The 22,884-nt window shown below is 37.1% G+C and overlaps 1 protein-coding gene across 7 annotated transcripts in view; it reads right to left on the reverse strand.

Moving 5' to 3' along the window:
• LOC124615760 (RNA-binding protein 39) overlaps nucleotides 1-22,884 on the reverse strand; it is a 75,523-nt gene that overhangs the window by 20,167 nt on the left and 32,472 nt on the right. For 6 of the 7 annotated variants that reach the window (XM_047143855.1, XM_047143854.1, XM_047143853.1 and 3 more), the window contains 8 exons: nucleotides 22,580-22,647; nucleotides 21,872-22,243; nucleotides 17,331-17,448; nucleotides 15,445-15,537; nucleotides 15,068-15,337; nucleotides 11,255-11,459; nucleotides 10,822-10,957; nucleotides 3,687-3,871 (listed from right to left, as the gene is read on the reverse strand). In XM_047143855.1, coding sequence (XP_046999811.1) covers nucleotides 3,687-3,871; nucleotides 10,822-10,957; nucleotides 11,255-11,459; nucleotides 15,068-15,337; nucleotides 15,445-15,537; nucleotides 17,331-17,448; nucleotides 21,872-22,243; nucleotides 22,580-22,647 — 1,447 coding nt within the window. Of the gene's footprint in view, nucleotides 1-3,686; nucleotides 3,872-10,821; nucleotides 10,958-11,254; nucleotides 11,460-15,067; nucleotides 15,338-15,444; nucleotides 15,538-17,330; nucleotides 17,449-21,871; nucleotides 22,856-22,884 lie in introns of all 7 variants that reach the window. The other variant, XM_047143856.1, reaches the window with a different exon arrangement.

Raw genomic sequence — 22,884 nt, forward strand, 5'->3', positions numbered from 1 at the left:
ATTGCATGTGCTGACAGCAACACTTGAGCTGACATTATTTGATTTTAAGAAAACTATTCGGTGAAAAATTTGATTCTTCCACACCTTACAGCCCCATATCTCCACTCGGTGAAGGACTGTATTTCTTTTTGTTGTTTGTCTTAGTTATTGTGCTGCAACTAAGTAAGTAAAGAAAGCATTGCATGAAATGTTAACAGCTTTTCAGAATTAAAACAGACTGCGTAAACTTCGTGTATGGTTCATTTTAGGTCATTTACTGCTCAAATATCAACATTCTATTTCGAGCAGAGAGTACACATCACTGTTCCTGAGATATTGGTTTTTATAGTTACAGGAGGGTTGCACAGTGCATCCAGTGGTCAGTCCATGTGCAGCGTTCATCATCATGTAATCTTAACACAAATTGAATTTCATAAATAGTTCAAGATATTGAAACGAATGGTGCATATTTTTCTGTATGATTAATACTTTAAAATTTTTTCTACCTATCAAGATATAGAACTAATTATGTTTTTCTTTCTTTCCTCCACCTCCTCCTCCTCCTCCTCCTTCTTCTTGTTTTGTGGAAAGATGTACTTCTTTTAACAGCATTTAATATCTCATCAAAAGAGAATACTGCAACATCGCGCACAATATTTACGATATTCTATGTGGGACACTCATTATGTCAAGACGTAATCGCTTGGTAACTATGTTTTAATTACTTCAGTTTCCATCAGCACCTGTTTATTTACAACCTTTAGAATGGTTTGTAGCTACATGTAACAGCTAACTAGCCTCGCCACCAACACTACTGAAGTTGTCTCTATATGGAGACTCCTGATACTCTACTCCAGATTTCATTATCCTGCGATAGCATGTACAAGGTATAATTGCCTGTCACCATCTTCACTATTTCTTCCACTGTAGAACCACTATGGCGTGCCATTTTCTCACTCAAAATAGAAAATGGCTGAACTTCAGAAAGCTACTGTGCACTTTGGGTAGATATGTGGGTACTTCGCCGCTCTACATGGCTGCTAAATGCCTCAACACATTAACATGCCCAGAGCACACAGTGACCCAAGCAGCAGCCCACCTTAACACGTCGAGAGCACAAAGGCGATACAGGCGGCAGCAAGTGGCCAATCACAAACATGTCCAGAGCACCTGATGAAAGGCTCAAAGGCATATGTAAACACGTCCACAGAACCCGGGGGCAGCAGCAACGGTGCATGTTAACACACCCACAACACTAAATGGGTTGAAGGTTACTGAACCATCACTTCCAAAAATTAGTTATTTGGAAATCAATCAAAATATTATTCAATTCATTATTATTTTAAAAGGATGCAAAAATATATAACCAAGGTTATTATTTCTTGGAAAGCTATAGTGCTGTTTTATTTTCAGGTCAAATATACCACAATGTGAGTGTTAACGTATCAAAAATCATGCAATTAATCAAGGGTTTATCTAACCTAAGAGGAATGAATAACAAGTAAATTCTAACTGTTGTAATAGTTACTAATAAAATTACTTAGATGTCTGAATGATATCTTCTGCCACATTGGTTGTCACTGAATGGATTAAAATACCCTTACCTTTTGCTTTGAAAGCAAAATAAAATGATATTTTAATCCATCAAATGGCTGCCAGTGTAGCAGAATGTAATCATTCAATTGATTTGAGGTTATGAGGACACCGCTCCAAGAAAATATTAAAATTAATAAAACGTGAAACATCAAGAAGAAACATGAAGATGATACAGATTGTCATGAAAGTTACGGATGTGAACATTCTGAAGTTGTGGATGACTAATATAAAAATAAATGTAGCTTTAAAGTTTGAACAATTTTTTCCTTGGATTAACCCTTTCCTTCCATTCACTTGCATTTTCCAAGAAAACTACTGAAGATATACTTTCAAATATGGTACAAATAAAGATCTGATCTTAGTATCTAATTAAATGGAAGCGATTTTTAAAAATTTGAAAAAATAAGAGGTAGAGGAGAAAGAAAAGGCTATTCACTTCCAAATATTCAGCACGTTTAAACAGTCTGGCAGATTAAAACTGTATGCTGTACTGGGACTCAAACCTGGACACTGCCTTTCACAGGCACATGCTCCATCAAGTAAGCTAATCAAGCACACCTTACCCATCACAGTTTGTTTACCTTCTACCAGTAACTTTCCCTATCTTCCCAACTTCACAAGAGAGCTAGTTCTGTAAAATGTGCAGAAGAATTTCTGTTTAGTTTGGTAGATGGTAGACAGAACAAAGGTACTTCTAGAAGTAAAGCTCTAACGACAAGTCGTGAGTAGAGATCAGAGATGAGCTCTGAATACTTGCTTTAAACTCATCAGTGGCTCCTATGACATCTCCTTAGAACTCTCTGTACACTCAGAGACTCTACTCTTTAATCTCCACTGCTGTCCATTCAACTGAAAAATTTCACTTGAGTCTGTTGTCAGGTACAAGTGGACTACACCAGTGTACAAAGGAGAGCAAGTACATGAGTTTATAAGTCTATAAACATAACCGTGGTTTAGTAGCATTGCCACTACATATGCAATCTTTGGGCGTGGACAATGACTGGAAGTTAGCAATCAGTACCCATACAAAATTTTTTCAAGACTACTGTAAATCTCTATTCAGTGAATATCTAGCAGTTAAGTTGATACACACATGCAATTTATTTGCCACACACATTTTCGACATGTTATGAGAGTCTGCTACAGAAGTACCTGAACTAAGACAACTATGAAGTGTATTCTCCAACTGGTGATTAATTATTCATGAGCTTCAAAAAAGGTAGCAAAAATAAATAAGCTACACAACTATTAGTCCATAAATGCATGCATGTTTCTATGTCCAAAAAAAATCACAAATAGTGTACTCTTCGACTGCAGGGACATAACACTGACAAGAGCACATGTTTTCTCACATGTGGAGGTGAAAAACAAAATAGAACCATTCTGTTTCTATTGAATGAACTTCGTTATGTTTTAAGCCACAAATAGCTCTGCTTCAGCACACTTCACTATGAGCGAAAGTGTGTGCCAGTGGAGAAAGTGACTGCAGTGCCACTGTTCTCACGCTCTTCATACTCTCAGAACTACAACACGTAGTAAGGAAGGCAATATAGCACTGACGTAACAGCAGCACCTTGATTTCTAGTGTTTGCAATCTGCAACATAAGACTCAGTCTCTACATTTCTAATCTCTAGTTGCGAGTCATGGCTAGCTGGCTCAGTCAGTAGATATGCTTGTGAAACTTATAGGTTTTTGGTTTGAATCCCAGTCCAACAAACTGTTTTAACCTGCCACAGAAGTTTCAAACTGGGAGCGTATTCAACTGAAGAGTGAAAATTCATTTGCAAACATTCATACCACATAGTTTTGGCCCAAAAATGCTTTTAAAAAATAACTGAAAATGCTGTTGGCTTTGTAAGAGATAATACTCATAGACTTCTGAAAGTGCTGGAAGAGTACTTCTATGAGTATGATTTACAAAGACCAATTCTAATTTTTTCATGATAGAAATCAGAGAATTTAGCAATAGATAAAAGTTAAGTATTCAAAATAATGCTGCTACAAAAAATTAATTTTTTTCTTTTTCTTAAAGTTTAGATCATGTAGCTAAATAGCTTTGCAATGAAAATACATTACTAGTTTCCATAGAATAAGGAAGAAATAACATTACCTGCAAACCACCTGCCATGTAACGAGTTCACTGCTGCCACAGCTGTGCTGATTGAGGGGCACTTTACATAGACATTTCCTTGTAATGATGCTTTGTCTACATAAACATGCAAGACACCACCATGTTTGTTACACTCTTCTATCACATCATCCCTAATTTCGATATCCCAATTTGGATTGGTTTCCCTGAAAAGGTTAAAATATTAAAAATTTAACTCTACTACAACAATTTTTTTTAATATAAATTTATGCTGGCTGATGCGTTTGTAAGTATGGGTGCTAGAAATACTTTCTTCATGCTATATGCCCAATTTGCATTCCTGATTGTAAATTTAAAAGAATGATAACACCAGAAATGAAGTTTTAATGAAAACCAGAAAATGACATTACAAAATTTTATTATACTTAAGTCCCCTGTTCAAGTGTCAAGATCCACTTACACCTGTGCACCTAGCAAATACAGTAGTCCCATGTGTGTGTGCTTGTCCCACAAACTAGTAGAGGCACACATTTAGGTGGATGCCTCTTTCTTGACATCTGCATGTAAATGTAGAGAGAAGCACACATGTTACTCCAAAGATCAAGCTGCAGCTGCAGGGTAAATATATCTTTGTGGCTGGCCAATAGGCAGTGTGTTTATCACAGCCAGTTAAGTGTCCTGGTGATGTGCACCACGAGACTGCAGCATAAATGCGCCCTCTAAAGGCAGGCTGACAAGCACCTAACATTACGTATAAGGCTTATTGCAAGGAACAAAACACTTGCCAGATACTTACAGCAAACACGTCAAGAATATGCAAGTATACGTATTTTCATGAAGGTTTATTCCGTCTTTGCAATTAAATGAAAGGCAGTGTTTCTTTTTGGCCATACACTTTTCACTTCTTATTTGTGAAGCATCTTTAGTGCTTGTAACACAAGTTCGTTTTATTTACATAATAAATAAGGACCGAAAAAATTCATATTTTGCAATAAATGCAAAATAAATGTGAATTTTGCCTCAAAATGCAAAAACATGAAATTACTCAACACACACTATTTCATAGAAAACTGTATCCACATGGAATATTTTACCAGAGAGAGACTGAAACAGCTTTATTTTCCACACATAAATACTGAAAAATGTAACCAATTTCCAGTTACTGGTATTGCATGTCATCTGGCAAAGCCCAATTTTAAAAAATTATGTTCATAATAACCTATTTGCAAAATAATAAGGGTACGAAACAGTGCTGTATCAATGGTCTGATGCCAGGTCAACTGTGAGCAGTTGAATTGTCTATTTAAGATACATCCACATAATGTAACAGGATACTCAGCTGTGGGACCTAGCATTTGGTAACAAAGAAACATGTATGTTTATTTGCCAGCTAACCCTCGAAAGATGGTAGATAGCGAACACTTAACATAGAAAACTAGGTGGCGGACATTTTGAAATGTGGTTGCGCCGAATACTGCTACAGGTCAGGCATGAACTACTTCATTAACAATACTCTGCTATCTGCAAAAAGCAATTCCACAGGGTGCTAGCTGTTCCCAACTGCTGTGTGTTGGGCATTACCTGGTCCAGCATGGATTTCATTCACAACCCTTACACAACACCAGAAGATATCTGCGATACCTATGACAATGTGTCAGTTCTGCTGTAGGCTGCTGCCCCATAAGGAGGAGCAGGAGGAGGAGGAGGAGGAGGAGGTGGTGGTGATGGTGCTTGTTAACCTGCACCACTCCTCTCCCCTCTGGTGATCAACAATTCTAGTTTGTTTATACTCTGCCATCTGCCACTATAGCCTATAGTGCCCGCACTCTGTGCTATAGCGAAAAACTAAATATGTAATGTTTTTCAACTACGCTGAAATTTTTCCCCTACCATTAAAATAGAGTTGCCGTATGTTTGGTCCTATTTCTATGCTGAATGCCCACGAAAGACCAAAATTAATAGTCAGCAGATTTTGAAATTTGGCAGGGGGAAAATGCTGCTGCTTTTCAACAGAACAATCACTTTTGAAAGCTTAAATATGGCCAAAGAAAACAAAGGCTGTTACAGAAGAAAAAGATGTTAAAGTTTTTCCAAAAGCAAACGTTTCAGTCTAAATGTTCCCAATCAACACTTTTTAACACTCAATTTCAATGAAATAAGGCTTTGTTTGTCTTCACTCGTGTACCATGACAACCTTTTACATTTGAACATCTAATCACTTACAAACAAAAAAATAGATGCGAATTTTGCCAAAAATAGATGCTACATTTTCCGGTGAATGTGTTATATAGTAGTTAGAAATATGCTAATGTATTAAGTTTCCTTTTGTTTTGTCGGGTTAGAAACAACTCTCGCACGCAACACAGATTTCGTGAGTTTTTTTTTTAACACCTCACTTCAATTATTCACTGTGTCTGTTTATAGTGTGCAGTGTTGCCAGTAGGTTTATCCTTCATCTTTGTGTCATGTGTATGTATGGTTTGATATCTGCTCATCTGTCGTGTGTGTGTGTGTGTGTGTGTGTGTGTGTGTGTGTGTGTGTGTGTGGACTGGGGGGGGGGGGCGCACAAGAGAATGAGTTTGTTTTACATCTGTTTGTTATTATTTTAGTAGCTAAGAGGCTGGTGAGTTATTACTTATATTGACTTGTTCATTAATTGCTACCTTGTTCATTGCAAGGGCTCTTTGTTCATCAAAGTTTTCCCATAATGTTAGGGTGTCACCTTCATAATCTCTGATTGACGTTATTGAATTTAAAATATGTTACAATGAAGGACTAAGTAAGGAAGACATATTTTTTGTTTTCTCCACAAAAAAAAAAGACCTGCTCCAAGATATAGGTCTCCAAAGGTGACACTGCGAACACCATTTTGAAGATGCGAATTTCAGAAAAAAATTTAAAATGCTGTGTCTCTGGAGCAGTTCTAGCTATTTTGTTGGTTTGTTTTATTTGAAAGATGATTACCTTCCGATTACAAAGAAATCCTCCATTTGGACTTACCTGTCAAAGTTCTTTTACTATAGCATTCTGAACTTTTTATAATTTATGTATTTTTTTTCAAAATGCCAATCCATAAAATCTTTATTTTTTCTGTTGATTAATACCATATAGTTGTACATTCCCTGAAAAGGAGAGCTTCCACTTTTAAGTTGGACAGGTTTGATTTTAGAATTTTTTAAGCATAATGTATGTCTTCACTGAAGTTGTTTCTTACTAATTTCTTTGTTACAATGTTTATTTCTATTGTCTTGGTTGCAGTTATTTCTCATCACTTTCCTTGTTACAGTTATTTCTTTTCACTTTCATTGATGCAGATATTTCTTATACTTTGTTGAAGGTTCTTGTCAGTTTCTTTGTCGTGGTTGTTCATTGCAGGTTGCTGTATTGTAGTGTTCAGTGCTACTTTGTTTACTGAAGAGGCTTCTAAGAAATTTGAGACCGTCTAGTGAGTTCTGCATTTCATGCGGAATTTGCCAGTCGATACAGTTGCAGTGTGTTTTGTGAAAAGGACTGTTTGAAATGTCATCTGACTGGGGCCACAGGAGAGTTAAGTGTGCTGACTATTTGCATATCCATAAAAGAGTGATATATAAGACAAACAAAAAAAACACAAATTTGTTCAGGTTGGGAATAAGTGTTCTCATTTGAAGCTGTTTCAAAGTGAAGATCTTTCCAGTAACGACTTTTTGTGTTACAAATGTTTTGACAGAATAACAACAAGGTGAACAAAATGAAGCCTCCCATGGTGTAGATGATGCAGATTTTGCATCAATAGAAGAGGAATTTAATACCCTGAGTCATTCAACTACAGAGGTAGGTGTTAGTCCTGTTAAGAAACTGTGGTCAGTGAAGTCGAGTTATAAGCTCTATGCATCAAAGTGCAGATAAATTACTAAAGCTATGGATGAGTACACTACAGCAAAACTGACCACTCTTCAAAGTAGAAATTCCATCTTCAGAAGAAAATGAACCAAAGCACTCTTGCACTTCTTGTCAGGAATTTTTCACAATATCAATTCAGCCATTGAATACTGTGCATCCTACAGTGACCAGAGACATTAAAAAATTTTGAACCATGTTCCATCAGTATCAAAGTACATGGTAGACAAATCAAGAAATGTGAGATCTGTAAAAGGAGTCTTTGGAAGTATTATGGTCATCCTGTAGAAGCAGCTCAAGTTCAAACAGTGCAATCATTATATCTGGCAGATAGATGGGACTGTTCTCGCCAGAGTGCCACCAAAAAAGACACTATAACTGTAACAGTTGAAGGTCAGAAAGTTGTTTAAGTGAAGAGGTACATGATACGCAGTATTAAAAAAAACGTTTGCAATTTATACGAACAACTATACAACTTCACAAGATCAAAACTTTATGCGCTACGACGTAAGTGGGTAGTTCCACACCAACCTAGAGATGTCCGTTTATGTGTGTACTGTACAAATTTTGAACTTTGTGTGGAAACTTTGAAGAACTTACTGGAGCACGTGACATATGACACCTTGGTTGAGCATGCAAAGTCTCTGTGATTTAAAGCGAGAAATTTGTTTATTTCAAGAATATGGTGACTGGACTGGAAAGGGAGGACTGTCTTTACAGACACTTGGCCTGGAAGACGTAGCAGATAACTCTGCAGAAATTACGCATGTGACATGGGAGGAAAGTAAACTAATTAAGAAAACTGTTGTCTTTGACAGTTTCATTGATGAGCTTGGTAAATGGTCAGTGAACACACCAGCATCTGAAGAAATTTTCAACAACACACTGCAGAAGTGAAAGGATGTGTACAGGCTGAAGAATATGTTTAGTGCTTCACTGTCATTTTGCTGAGAAGACTGTAACTCTCCCACAAGAAGTACAATGGTATCATTGGAGTAATGACCAGGTTTCAGTTTTTACATGAGTGACATATTTTCACAACAATACCACAAGTGTTGCAGTTATAAGCGATGCTTTGCTATCAACATGCAAAATTCTTCAACTGCAAACAGGGGCAGAGAAGATAATTATTTGTGATGGTGCTCCTAGTCATTTTAAAAATCATTACCAGCTGTTTGAAATGAGTAAGTCACTTCTGCCAGCTGATTGGGTATACAGTGCTACTGGTCACGGGAAGGGGCCTTGTGATAGTGTAGGAGGCTGAAGCACTATGCTACAAAACAATCTTTCTAGCCCAAATACAACTGCGATTCAAAATGCCGAGGATTTTACGAGAGTCGTTAAATCTTAAGACATCCACAGCCCTCATTCTTTTGTCCAAAGACAAAATCGAAGAATTCAGTGAGCAGAAAAAAAGAAGAATGGTCCAAACAAACTACTTCTGTGAAAAGAATTCAGAAGACATTTTTGGTCTCAAAGTGATGTCGAACTCATATTGCACGCACTTTAAAGAGTAAGAAAGAAGAAATCTCGTTTGTTCGGCCAACACCTCAGAAACAGCAGGATAATATTCACATTCACAACCTGAGAAGGGGGGATATTAGTGGCACATGTGTATGACCGCCACAGGTGGATTGTTACAGATTATAGACCCCAGTTAAGAGTTAAACAAAATTGTAGTGAACTTTATGCTATCACATGGGCCAGATGCTGGATATATGTTTCCTGCTGAAGGACAGCAACAACGCCATCAGTACTCACTTCCTGTTTATAGTGTTTTGAAGATTGCAAGTGCTCCAGTTCCTATTGGTTCAACAGGAAGGCATTACTCTATATCCAAGGAAGATACTGAAGCAGCGGAACACATTTTTAGTTCATTGACTGGCTAATTTCAGTACAAAACAGAGTGCACAGAAGTTGTATAAATTGAAACCTTTAAGTCTTTGGACCTTTCATATACATTTTGAAAAGATTTAAAATGCTTGAAAAATGAGTCTCTTACTCATCTTTCAAAATTAAAATAATGTTAAATAAGGCTAGGTTTTGATTTTTAATGAGCCTGTTATGTGATAATGTGGGAATAAAACAGGTTTTATGCATGGCAAAAATTTCAATTGTTTATACAACATGTTCAACCTAAAAGTGAAAGCTCTCCTCTTCAGGGAACGTAGAACCATACGGTACTAATCAACAGAGAGGGAAATAAATAAAAGAAAATTTAAAAACAAATCAAAATTTTATGGATTGGCATTTCTGGAATTAAAAAAAAAAAAAAAACAATAAATTAGATGAAGTTCAGAATGCTATAGTAAAATAACTGACAAGTCCCAACAGAGGATTTGTTTGTAATCATAAAGCAACTAGATTTTAAAATAAAAAATGCCCTAACAAAATATCTAGAACTGTTACTGAGATACAGCATTTTAAATTTTTTTCCAAAATTTGCATCTTTTTTCAAAATGGCATGCGCAATGTCGTCTTTGGAGGGCTGTATCTAAGAGGAAAAATTTTTCTGGAGGAAACCAAAAAATATGTGTTCCTTACATAGGCCTTCATTTTAACATATGCTAAATTCAATAACATCCGAGACTATGAAGGTAAGATTTTTCCAAGCCTGCCTGAACTGATATGGACTATGCCCACATCTGAAATCGTAACAAACACCAAATTACTGTTTAACCTCATAAAATCTATCCTGCAAAAATTGTTTCTAAACTGATAAAACAAGATAATAAGAGGAAACATAATGTAGTAACACATTTGTAGCTACAATATGACACATTTATGTAAACATAAAGCTAACATATATTACAGAGCACTCAAGATGCTTCACAAATAGAAGAAGCAAAGTGTGAATGGCCCACAATACAAACTGCCTTTCATTTAGCTGCAAAGACTGAATACACCTTCATGAATTTTGAAGCAACTAAGGATGGACAGAAAACATATACTGAATCTTAGCAGTAAGGCATAATAAAACAAAGCATCAAAAGGAGAAAACTGCAGACAAGCACATGACTGTTGCATGTGCCTCCCTATCTGAGAGACTACAAACTGGCCCATGCACACAAATCACAGGCATGCATGACTGCTCTGATGCATGTGCCTCCTTAGCTCTTTGTGCATCATCATCATCATCATCATCATCATCCACATAGTGTGCAGAGATGTAAACACACCTTTAACGAGGGAAGGAGGGAGGGAGGGAGGGAGGGAGGGAGGAGGCAGGAATTAACACAAGGTTCATGTTACAAGTGAATACTTGTTAATACTTACGTAGACGGGTCAAACATGTTTGCCAACATAAAGCACTGTGTGGCAATTGGGGGTGTCGTTTGCTGCATTGGGAGAGCTCCAGCAGAATTTAAGTTTAATGCTGTTGCTGCAGCCTGAGGAATCTGCATTCCTGTACCTGCATAGAAAATACATTAATTCCACTGTTTAATGTACACATACAGTATTTAATATACTACTACTACAAAAACAAATCGGCAATTATTCCACATTGTGTGTTCATAATGAGTATTAGCAGTCTACTCTTAAACTGCAAAAACCCATGTTTATGGTACAATGGGGACACGATAACAGTTCAGCACAAACATATTCAAACAATAATAAAATATCAATTCAAAAACAGTATTTAATAACAAACTAACAACAAACTTTTTGGCAACAGTATCAACATGATACAACTTTAGCGAATTTGTACCTTCTGCTAACTTGCACATCAGCTGCAATCTGCCAGTCGCACCAAGATCAATTCCTGTCCTGTCTAATTCATCACTGTCCAATATCGACGTACCCTGAGCAGAATCTGATCTCTCAGTTACATTTCCCACCTTCATAGGACGGCCAGCCAATTCAAATCCATTCAGCTGCTCTAGTGCTTTCTTGGCATCTTCAGCATTGTGAAACTGAAATAATCAAAGTAATTTGCATAAGAGAGAGAGAGAGAGAGAGAGAGAGAGAGAGAGAGAGAGAGAAAGGGGGGGGGGGGGGCTTTCTGGAGAAAAAACCCAATTTCAGAGCATTTTTTGTCTGGTTTCTCTAACATGCTACAGAAACAGATGTCGGGCATATCCATAAAAGTTAAAAGAGCCAGACAAAATATCAAACCGCACAAGAATATGCTAAGTGGTTATAGCCATCTTCTTTCACAACATTATTTCAAATCAAAGTACTGTATACTCAAGACATAATACCTTTGGAGGATAAAACAACAATGAGTAGTTTCAATTTATTTAATATAACACCACCTTTGTCATATAGATGAAAATGTTATGGCAGAAACTGCTTCTATAATAGCTCACAGATTTCTACAATTGTGTGTTCCTTCTGTGACCAATTTGGAAAGATAATGTATGTAAGTAGGCATTTGCAAAATAAAAAGGGCACCTATGCTTGAGCACAATGGCATATCCATGTGCTCCTATGTTACACTCTTATCCCATGGCAAACAGTGCATGGCTGAATGGTCTCTGTAAGAAACATTGTGTGTTGCAACAGAGGACTGTCATGTGATTTAACTTCTTAGAATGAAGAAATGCACGTGTCTGTCTACTACCTAAAGCTAGTATAATGGGAAATTGCTCACACTAGAACGTGGCAGTTTGAAGTGTGGGGATTTCGAACTGCGACTGTGTAAGACACTGGTGGAGGTTGTTCCTGAACTATCTCATTAACAATGTGGCCAACCTCATCAAGCAATTGGACTGAAGAGATTAACCATGTTGCATCAAGGGATTCAATTAAGACTCTCCAGACACCCGAAGTGACGAGCGATCCATGAGACAATTCTACTTTCACGTGAACACAGAAAACTAGTGTATGCTGGCTGACCTGAAAGAGGGAGTTAGGCTTTCTCCCTACACCACTCCTCACCTAATGGGTGTTTGAAGTTCTCATATGCTTATTTTCACTGACATCTGTTGCACTGTACTGCCCGCATTGTGGCAAGCATGATGAGTGTCTGGGGAGCTGTTGTCATTTATATTTCCACTCTCATCTTGTCAGTTCTACACGTAGCACTGTATGGGTCGCACAGCTCACAAAATGGTTCTGCAATAAGCTAACCCATGCTTATACACTAAAGATTCAAAATCAATGTTCTGCAGATTTTGTAATTGTCAACTGGATAGGGAAAGAAAGATATCCGTGGATCGCTCCGTTCATTGGTGACAAAATGCTGCTCTTTTCCAACAGAGACAATCATTTTCTGAAAGCTTCAATGGAGCAGAAGGAAGAAAACAGGCAAACACTGTTTCACAAAAAAAATATAGAATTATTTGCAAAAACAAATATTCCACTCAAGAAGCTCGTATCACAGTAAATAAAAACTATTTATTTTCTATCTCCATAACTGCTTTTTTAATTATTTTTCTTCTACAATGAATTTAGTTTTCAAGCACATAGTGTGGCAAACAGTTACAAATATTACATTTCTTTTAATAAAAAAGAACACACTACAACATCAAACAGTTGTTGCACCAGAAAAGGATGCCACGTTAGGCAACAATAGTTGCTAAATTTGTCAAAAATAGCAGCTAAATTTTAAGGTCCTTGTCAATTACATAAATGGGCAGAACCAAATAAAGCAACCTAGACCACCCTGGCAGAAAGCCCAAGAGCAGGACGAGAAGGTGTGTTTATAAAGTTACGGTTCTTCACAGCACACCTGCTTTTACCTCAGCAACATTAAGACAAAGCTGTCATCACCTCTAAGGTTGTCTTTAACACCACAGTGCTTTACTTAGGTATGATCATATTTGAGACTGAACACCTTTGAATTCCCCCACCCATTTAATTGTCTGAAACAGCTGGTTTTAGAGAGACATAGTTTGATGCGGACACCACAATTCAATTATTTCACTTATGTAAAAAGAATTAACAAGTTGGTGTGAAAACAGACTATATAGCACCAGATAAATCAACGAAATTCTTCCTAAAAGGGAACAAACTTACAAATTTGGAAGCAATGATACATCAGTCAAGTCAAAATTATTAGGTCAAAAATGAGTGATTAGGTGGGTTTTTGGTCAATTGACAGTCAGTATACTAGCTCTTGTTCTAAAATCATCTCTGCCCTTTTGCTAGATACATTTATTCTTAGAAATATTAAAGCCTTGTAGCAGTATTCGTAATGCTGGTACAAGGATAACAGCTGCTATGATGGCAACCTGAATATGGTTCTAATTATTTAAAACAATAATCAAATTTTGGATTAAAGACTTTTCAACAGGCTGTTATGAAGTTCAAATAAAGAGCAAATTTGTGACAGTGAATGCGTCATGCTGATCACAATGTTTAGCTAACTTATTAATACCATTAGCTCACTGGACCAAAAATAGTCATTACAAGCGTCATTTACTAATCATGTAATTTCACCCCTGAACTTTGTGATCGCCTAGATCCAATTATGAAGTGGACCTACAATGTTGTGCAGGTTCATTCCATACAGGATAATCCAATTGCTGAGGTTTTGCTCATACTATTCCACCAAATGGCAAGGATGTTGATGTTGGCATTTTGCTCACTGTTCCAACATGTCCTGCAGATTTCTATTGCAAGTCGATCTAGATATAGTAGGGTGTGGGAGTGTTCAGAAAAGTAGTTACATATTCTTCCAGCCCACTGAACTTTGCTGCTGTAGTCTTGAAAAATAAGGGTTTGCAATAGCCATTGCATAGTGACCATCTCCAAATGTTCACTGCACATTTTCCCATCACGTTCTCCCGAAAACCGGTTGGAATGGACCTTCATTCACTGCCTGCAATAATTTCAATATGGTGTGAAAGTATTTTTTATTCACAAACTGTGAAACGTGTTCAGTCTCTCTGTCAGGACCAACTTTCAACAAGAATTATGACAATGTTTGGTCACCACGTTTATTACAATACTGTTTGTAGACATGCTGTAAGTCCACTATGAAACACAAATGAATTCAGCAACTTCACACACCATATGGCCAACGACACAGCCAAACATGATTACACACTCTGACATGTCCTTGCATTTATCCATGTTTACAGACAATGTCTGCTTGAAACATGTATGTCTCACGAACACTACTGACATGCTCACAGAGGCTGTGCGTGCATAGTTGAGCAAGTGACTATCGCTTAACAATTCATCTATGTGTGCACACTGGGGTAACTAATTTTTTGTCTGGAAAGCTAACAATAATGATAAAACTGATACCATGCAATGAGAAAAAAATTTTACCAATTCTATAATTAGAGTGTTTATTATTTTATGAATACTGCGTATAGAATCTGAATGTTTTTTTCCATGATGTCTCAACAAATAGGCAATACAATATGTAAGTCTTTATTTATTTAATATCCTACCACCATCTTAAAATACACATTACTCAGCAGCAATAGACTTTAAATTGAAGCAAACACCTCTTTACATAATGGAAACTACTATTAATTCAGTCAATTTGTACACATTTACACAGCTCATTAAACTGCAAACAATCTTAACGTTTAGTTTGAAAATGTATGCAGTGAACTATACATACCGTCAGGAACCCATAGCCTTTCGACCTTCCTGTCTCTGGGTCTATGATCAACTGGATATTGTCAATCTTTCCAAAAGGTTCAAAAATACCGCGCAGCATATCTTCTGTAATATTAAAGTGCAGAGACCCCACATAAAGTCTCATTGGGCCACTGTTTCCTTTAGGCACAACCATATTTGGCATTGTATTGCCTGCCCTGTTTTTCTCAGCCTGAGTGTGCTGAACTATAATGGGAATACCAAGCAGCTTTTGTCCTGACAAACCAAGTGCCTAGAGAGAAACACAGTTTATCAAAGTTGCATTACTACACAAATTCCACAGTCTGAACATTTCAGCCGATGTACATAAATCCAAGACAACGTTTAAATAATACATACCAAAGGGACAGATTCAGGATCCCTGAATTCAACATAAGCTATGCCTTTAAAACGGCGAGTTTTGTTGCAAGTGATAAGCCTGACGTCTCTAACCTAGAAATGAGGAAAGTAACTGTAAGTTCTACAGATTATGAACAAAAAATAACATTTTTCACCATTTAGTGTTTTAACTACTTCATTTAACAAGTCAAAAATATACAAATGTTAGTTCAATATAATGTGCATGAGATACAACAAACTCTCTCACACAGACAAATCACAGAACTTCATTTTCTTTAGCATATTATTTCCCCCCAAACACCACTGTAAATGTATGCTTGGGTCTACAAATATGCGTACACACACACACACACACACACACACACACACACACACACACACACACACACACTTTTTTATAGCTAAATTCAGTTATGATTTATACATACATTTTCATGTGCATTCACACTTTTCACATCTTTGGCTGGAGAGGTGAAAGCTGTAACTAACCTGTGATACAATCAGGCTCTTTTCTCCTGCGTGGAATGTCCGAAACTCAATTTTTCTCATCCATTTCACAGCTGTTCTCAGCTCAAAGCCACACTATTGTTTGTAATCTATGGTTCACAAACAGGAGTTCTATTTTAATAAGCTTTGCAGTTAACATAGTATAGTATTTTACTGGTTTTTACTTTGTGACCCCCATAACCCCCGCAACACAAAGAAGGAATGTCTAAATTAACAAATAAAACCTTCACTTCACCTTAATGAACGTTAACAGCCCCCATTTCACAGATTTAGTGGGAACTATCATTGTAAATACAAAATTTCCACTAGAATATGCCAAACTAACTCTGTACTGTGTATCATAAAAAACAAAAAATTAAACATCATTTGCCACAAAGCATAAAACAGCCAATAATTTGTTTCTTCAATGGCCACGAGAATGGTACAAACACTCAAAATTATGAATATACTGAAATTACACAAAATTTTCTCAAAAGAATCTAATTTTTCCATTCGTTAGCAGTAGAGCCAGTATTTGGATTGTCTCCAAGATCTAAAAATCATGTTTTAGATTGGGAGCATTTCTTCCAAAATGTTCTTTGAACATGAATCGTGCACTGACTAAAATTTTCAAGCCGCCATTGCCTCTCTCCTCCTGTCTTAAGAGTCTTGAGGTGGAACAATGCCTATGGCCCAAGAACTGAAAATCTTACGCAACCCCTTTTCCAATGTTCACATTGGAGGAACGCGAGTCAACATTTCAAAACAGATGGCTCACATTTCACTGCCATTCAAACTTCATTAATATTACGAAATAAAGATTTTGCAAAACAAAGTGTCACTAGCAAAACAAGTAACCTCAAACAGTGAGTGACATTTCTAATAACACATGAAATCTTTGGAACACAACCTGCCTGTCATTCACTTCATAATTTTTAATGGCTTTGAATTTCTTTGGTTCCTGTTAGCCGCCCCCCCCCCCTCCCCCCCAGTATTTGTTAACTATAACTTACTCCACATCTGATTAACTATCATGGTCTCCTTTTATACTGCCATCTTCAGACCTAGAAGCTTCCTGTCTCTACTATTTTACTCATAGATAATATCTAGTACGAAACCAATCACTTTCCATCATTCGACTGCTATTGTTCATTCTTCGTAATTAAGTTTGCATGTTATGTAGATAAAATACAGCATTTTCTGTTGCATAATTCTTGCATTTTTATCTGTGCGTATCTCAAATATCCCCTTTTTTTCAATTTAAACATTGCTAAGAATTTTCCTTAGTCCTCACCTTTCGAAAACAATTTTGTGTGTCTTCAATGCTCAGGACAATAATTTATAAACACAACGGATTGTTTCAAAGTGATGTGTGTGTGATTATTATTATACATTCTTACTTTTCCAACAGATGAGAAAAATTCTTCCAGGTCTCTTGCTCTGATTCTCTGTGATAACTGCATGCAAAAGACAGTCCGTGCATCACGTTCTTCAGGAGCAAGATCATCAGTGGCACCCCTGTTAAGAAAAAATACATCTATTTACTGAAAATTCAAGTAACATTTTAGTTATTAATTAATTAGAAATGGTTCAAACGGCTCTGAGCACTATGGGACTTAACATCTGAGGTCATCAGTCCCCTAGAATTAGAACTACTTAAACCTAACTAACCTAAGGACATCACACACATCCATGCCCAAGGCAGGATTCGAACCTGCGACCATAGCAGCAGCACGGTTCCGGACTGAAGTGCCTAGAACCACTCGGCCACAGCAGTCTGCCATCCCCCCCCCCCCCCTTATACCCCTCCCCAGAGCAACAGGGGCTGAAATCTGATTACCAATGTCGGTTTGTACCACCATGAATTGTGTAGACAATCATATAAGTTACGTAAAAATCTCGTTATTAGTCCACTGGAAATACACATTATATAAAATGAAAATGTCAGTTATATTCTATACCAAAATCAGTTTGTATTGTGTGAGATATCTATAAGCAGGTTTAGCAACAATAACTATAAACATAGCAGACAGTAACATGAGGAAATAATACCTTATCAAATATTGTACTTTTCATTTCTATTAATCTCAAAGAGGAAACTACATCCAGGGTGTCTACATGGACAAGGAAAAATAATTCCCGGATTTTTCCCAGATTTCCTGGTTGAAAATACACTTTCTCCCAGATGAAAAAACACTTTTTCCGTGTTAAGTGAAAGTATACTTCTTCTCGGCACTTACCACTCCTTTTACGGTTTATGGTTTTATACACGGGCGTAGAATTTCCCGGCACTTTAGAAAATGAAACTCAGGGGCAAAAACACATTTTGGAAAGATCTTTGATGTGCAGCAACATACACACTGCATATTTTCGTGTTACGAAGGTATAAATTCGAATTCCACCAAACACCGCATGTTACTTTCCGAAGCATTAAAATCGAGATTGCAACGCGCTTTTGTAAGCCAGTCACAGCTCATGTCACCTGATCTCACCAGCTGATGACAGCATTTGACACATGATGCAGTCAGCCAATAGCAAGATCACTCTTAAGTAGCGCGAACACACAAATAACAAAAATTAATGGCTTAAATTAATGTACAATTGTTGCTACAAGAAAAGCAAAGCTATCACATATAATATTGGTCTCTAAGATTAATAAGCTGCAAGAGAAGCTAAGCTTCCACAAATATTGTTGATCTTTTTTGCGCGTCATGCATCACATAAATGTGTCAGTAAAATTTTATAATAACGACATAAATGTCTAATCTTCTGGGCTCGAAATTCTTCATATGGTCGTCCCCAAAGAGCTGATTTTTAAATCAAAGTCAAACGCTCTGTGATTTAAGAATTCGTCGTACACTCTCTCACATAGTTTATCCTACATAAAAGGAAATTTACTTTGAAAGTAATGCTTTTCAAAGCAATACTCGCAATATTATTCCGTGACCTATTAGAAAGGTACGTTTCAGGAGTTGCCAGAGAGCGCCAGATAACAGGCATCACTGCGCTTGCGCAGCTACGATGACGCAGGAAGCCCGCATGTTTGTACGTGCGAAACATTAAAAGATCTTGCATTAAAACTAATCTAATGTAAAAAACAGTCACGTCACGCTCACTGGAGGCAATTTGTTGTTAAGAAGCACTGCACAGTCTTCCTAAAGCCTTTGACACACTTTGCTGTTGGCAGACACTTGTATGAGCACTGTGTTTTGTTGTATATGGCGCATTTTCTTTGCGACTTAAGTTTTATTTGCGTTTTTCTTTTCTCGTTCATGGTTTGTTGCTGCACAACTTTTCTGCAGAGGCGGGATACAGTAAATTTTTTTTTTATAGAGTATTGGTTCTTACCAGTCAAAATCACAAAAATTTAAATGAAAACTAAAACAATGAAAAATTCCCGGAAGTCAAAAAGATTCCAGGGTTTTTCCTAGTTTTCTCCTGGATGAAAAAATTCCCGGGTTTTTCCCAGATCTCCCGGTTGTCCCGGGATGTAGACACCCTGTACATCATAATTATCTAAATAGAATGTGGAAAATTAAGGGTTCAACTGCATTATCTGTTTAAGGTTGTCCAAATTCGCTGATGTGTGTGAGAGAACAGAAAGAATGATGGCAGGTGAAATACTTTCAACAAGAATTTTAAAAAAACATTTAATACAGTCAATGAGCCATGAGAATGTTCATACAAGTTCTAAAAGATATTTGACCATGATAAAATTTATACTGCTGTGAGATATATGTTTAGCCCTTTCTTTGTCAAGGTGATTGTTTTATCTGTGAAACTTCATATTTATTGTGGATATACAAGGGCCTTTGATACTAACCATTGACTTCGACCAATGACATCACAACAAGGACCAAAATACATCACAAATATGAGGGGGGGGGGGGGGGGGGTTGATATGGGGGAGGAGACCAAACAGTGAAGTCATCGGTCTCATCGGATTAGGGAAGGAAGTCGGCCGTGCCCTTTCAAAGGAACCATCACGGCATTTGCCTGAAGTGATTTAGGGAAATCACGGAAAACCTAAATTAGGATGGCCGGACGTGGGATTGAACCGTCGTCCTCCTGAAAGCGAGTCCAGTGTGCTAACCACTGCGCCACCTCGCTCGGTCAACACAAACATGATTTCAAAATGACAACCAATGACATTACCCACTGTCAAGATGCCAAAATCTTAGCATCAAATTTAGAATTGTAGAAATTCTTAATAATAAATGCTGAAGCTAATGGGACAACCACCAGTGATTGGGGGTTCTGAGTGGGGACAAACTAAAATAACAGCCACAAAATCATGGTAATAGCAAAATATACAAAATGACACAACCAGAGAAACATAAAATGGCTGGTTTCAAAGATGCCAAAAGCATTAAACTAGCATGATCTAACTTTAGTATGTATCAAAACCATCAGTTGACTTTTATAGTTCAACATAAAAACACAGAACCTATACAAGCAGACACAAGAAAAAACTAAAAGCAATATAAAATGCCAAAAAGTGACACCAATATACATGGCCAAAAGTAATGTGAAGTAACAAAGCACAGTGTGTAATACAACGCCTGACTACAAAGCTCAATTTAAAATGCTAATACCAATACAAAAAGCCAAAAACATAAAACAATACAAAACATCAAGAAGCAATATCAATGCGCATAGCCAAAAATTGTGGCAATCAACAAAACATTGTATCAAAAGAAAGCAAAGTGTTAATAAAAGGTAACATCACCATAACACAAAATTGAGCCTTGATCTCTCAAAATAAGTAGTACACTAAGCAAGATTTTTATATTCAAAAGCAAAATGTATTCATAAATAATTCCAAATTCATATAAATTGTAGAAACTGTTTTCACCCATTACTATGACAACCAAATAGAAAGTTTAATATCAAAATTAACATTGCGAAAACAAAATGATCGAAGCATTTGTTGGAAAACAAAGGATATGACTGAAAATTCTGATAAAGGACCCTGGACAAGAAACATGAAAATTAAAAATTGAATGCATTACTTATTACTGTAACTAGGTGCTTGCACATGCAAACCAATTAATTGACATTACTGAATGAATGTCAAATATTCAATGGGAATAAAGAAACTGGTTGAGGGGTATAAATGACTTCTTATACAACCCTTAACTGTACATTCACACTAAGTATTTTCATCACTGAACTACACAGATTATTAATTTCAAAGTTAACATCCCCACTTCAGAGCACACTGTAGGTAACTAACACATAGTTGAGACTGCAGTCTTTTCAACCTATTGTCTGTAGATCCTAAGTTGTACAACTCTTTGGAAGTTACGTTTGTGCATAGCCTTCTAATTACATGTGCTGAATTGCATGCTTCATACGGCAAAAGAGCAGCCCTAATAATGTGGGCTTGTTACAGCTGCTGTGCACTTTTACTGCAACCAAACTTGTAAGGTGACTTTATATAATTTATCTCTTTGACAGTGCCTCAGTGTTGGCACAGCTCTATAGATGACTACTGTTTTTAAACATGTAACTTCAGTAGCACCAGCAATCTTTTCAGTTCAGCTGAAAGCTGACCAAAGTTATACCAGCTGTCAGGGCTCTTCATTAGCTGCACAAAAATACAGCTGTGTAATCAAATTAAGCACTTTTCTTTACTTCTTGACAAGTGGAGATCAAGACTATTAAATAAGATTACAGATGCCCTTAAAGTGAGTAACATCAGCTTAAGATTATGCTGAGTAGTATTTAATTGATATTTGTGTATAATCACGTGTGTCAGTTAAATAGGCATTGTTTACTCTACTTGTCCCCTCCCTCTCTCACTTCATTATTCTAATCCCAATGGATGTATGCCACCTTAGTGAACATTACTACACACGTTCAAAAGCAATATCAAATCAATGAAAGCAACATTTATTTTGCAACATATTACAGTATATAGAGAAAAAACTTTACTTACAATCCCAGTGGTGAGACTCCTTTTCTGAAAGGGTACTTGTCTCTTGCACGAGGAAGCACAATAGGTGACAAAGATCTTTTCCGCCTTTCTCGTTCCCTTTCCCTCTCCTTTTCCCTCTCTCGTTCTCGTTCTCTCTCCCTTTCCTTCTCCTTTTCCTTTTCCCTTTCACGTTCACGTTCGCGGTCACGAGACCTGTCCCTTCTCCTATGGTGATCTCTGTCCTTGCTCCTCCTCCTTTCTTTGTCATGGCGATCTCGGTCCCTGCTGCGTCTCTTCTCATGGTCCCGGTGATGATCACGGTGGCGATCTCTAGACCGGCTCCGATGACGTCCTTTATCACGGGACCTACTGCGACTCCGATGTTTGCTTTTCCTGCATAATGTAAACATATTATTTAGTGGCCTGAATGAATGTGTTCTCCAACACAACTAAACAAAGGGTGACGTGAAGAGTTCTAACACACTAAAAGAGGTCTGTGAAAGCTGATCAGAAACCAAATTAAAGAAAGAAACTTCTTTTGAGATACCTCGCGCTTAAAACTGCATCACATCCATACTCACCAACAAAAATTATTAATTCACTGGAATGTACTGAACAGTATTCTATAACAAACAGAACAATAGTCATCACTTACTTTTGTGACATGTTACACCAGTAAAGAGTTAATGTAACACTAAATTTTCTGTAACATATATTACTAGACCTTACCCTGATGATCGATGACTGCTTGATGTGCCATTTTCCTTCACTGTTGTTTTGTTGCTCCCAGCGTCATCCTAGGAAACAGCAGCACACAAAGTGTTGGTAATCCCCGCAACCAGCCATCACGTTGAAGGGAAAAAGGAAGAAAAACATCGGAGTTCCATTAATATTTTACTCCAATCCAACGTCATTAAAACTACATTAAAAGGCTGGTTCCTCTTCTTTCCCAGGGTTGTTGAGCCAGCTTGCTAAACATACTGGAGGTGATTAGTGCCCCAAAGCCTGGACGGGGAACAATTAGTAACAGTAAG

This window comes from Schistocerca americana, chromosome 5 (genome assembly GCF_021461395.2).
Source record: "Schistocerca americana isolate TAMUIC-IGC-003095 chromosome 5, iqSchAmer2.1, whole genome shotgun sequence".
Classification (NCBI taxonomy): Eukaryota; Metazoa; Arthropoda; class Insecta; order Orthoptera; family Acrididae; genus Schistocerca; species Schistocerca americana.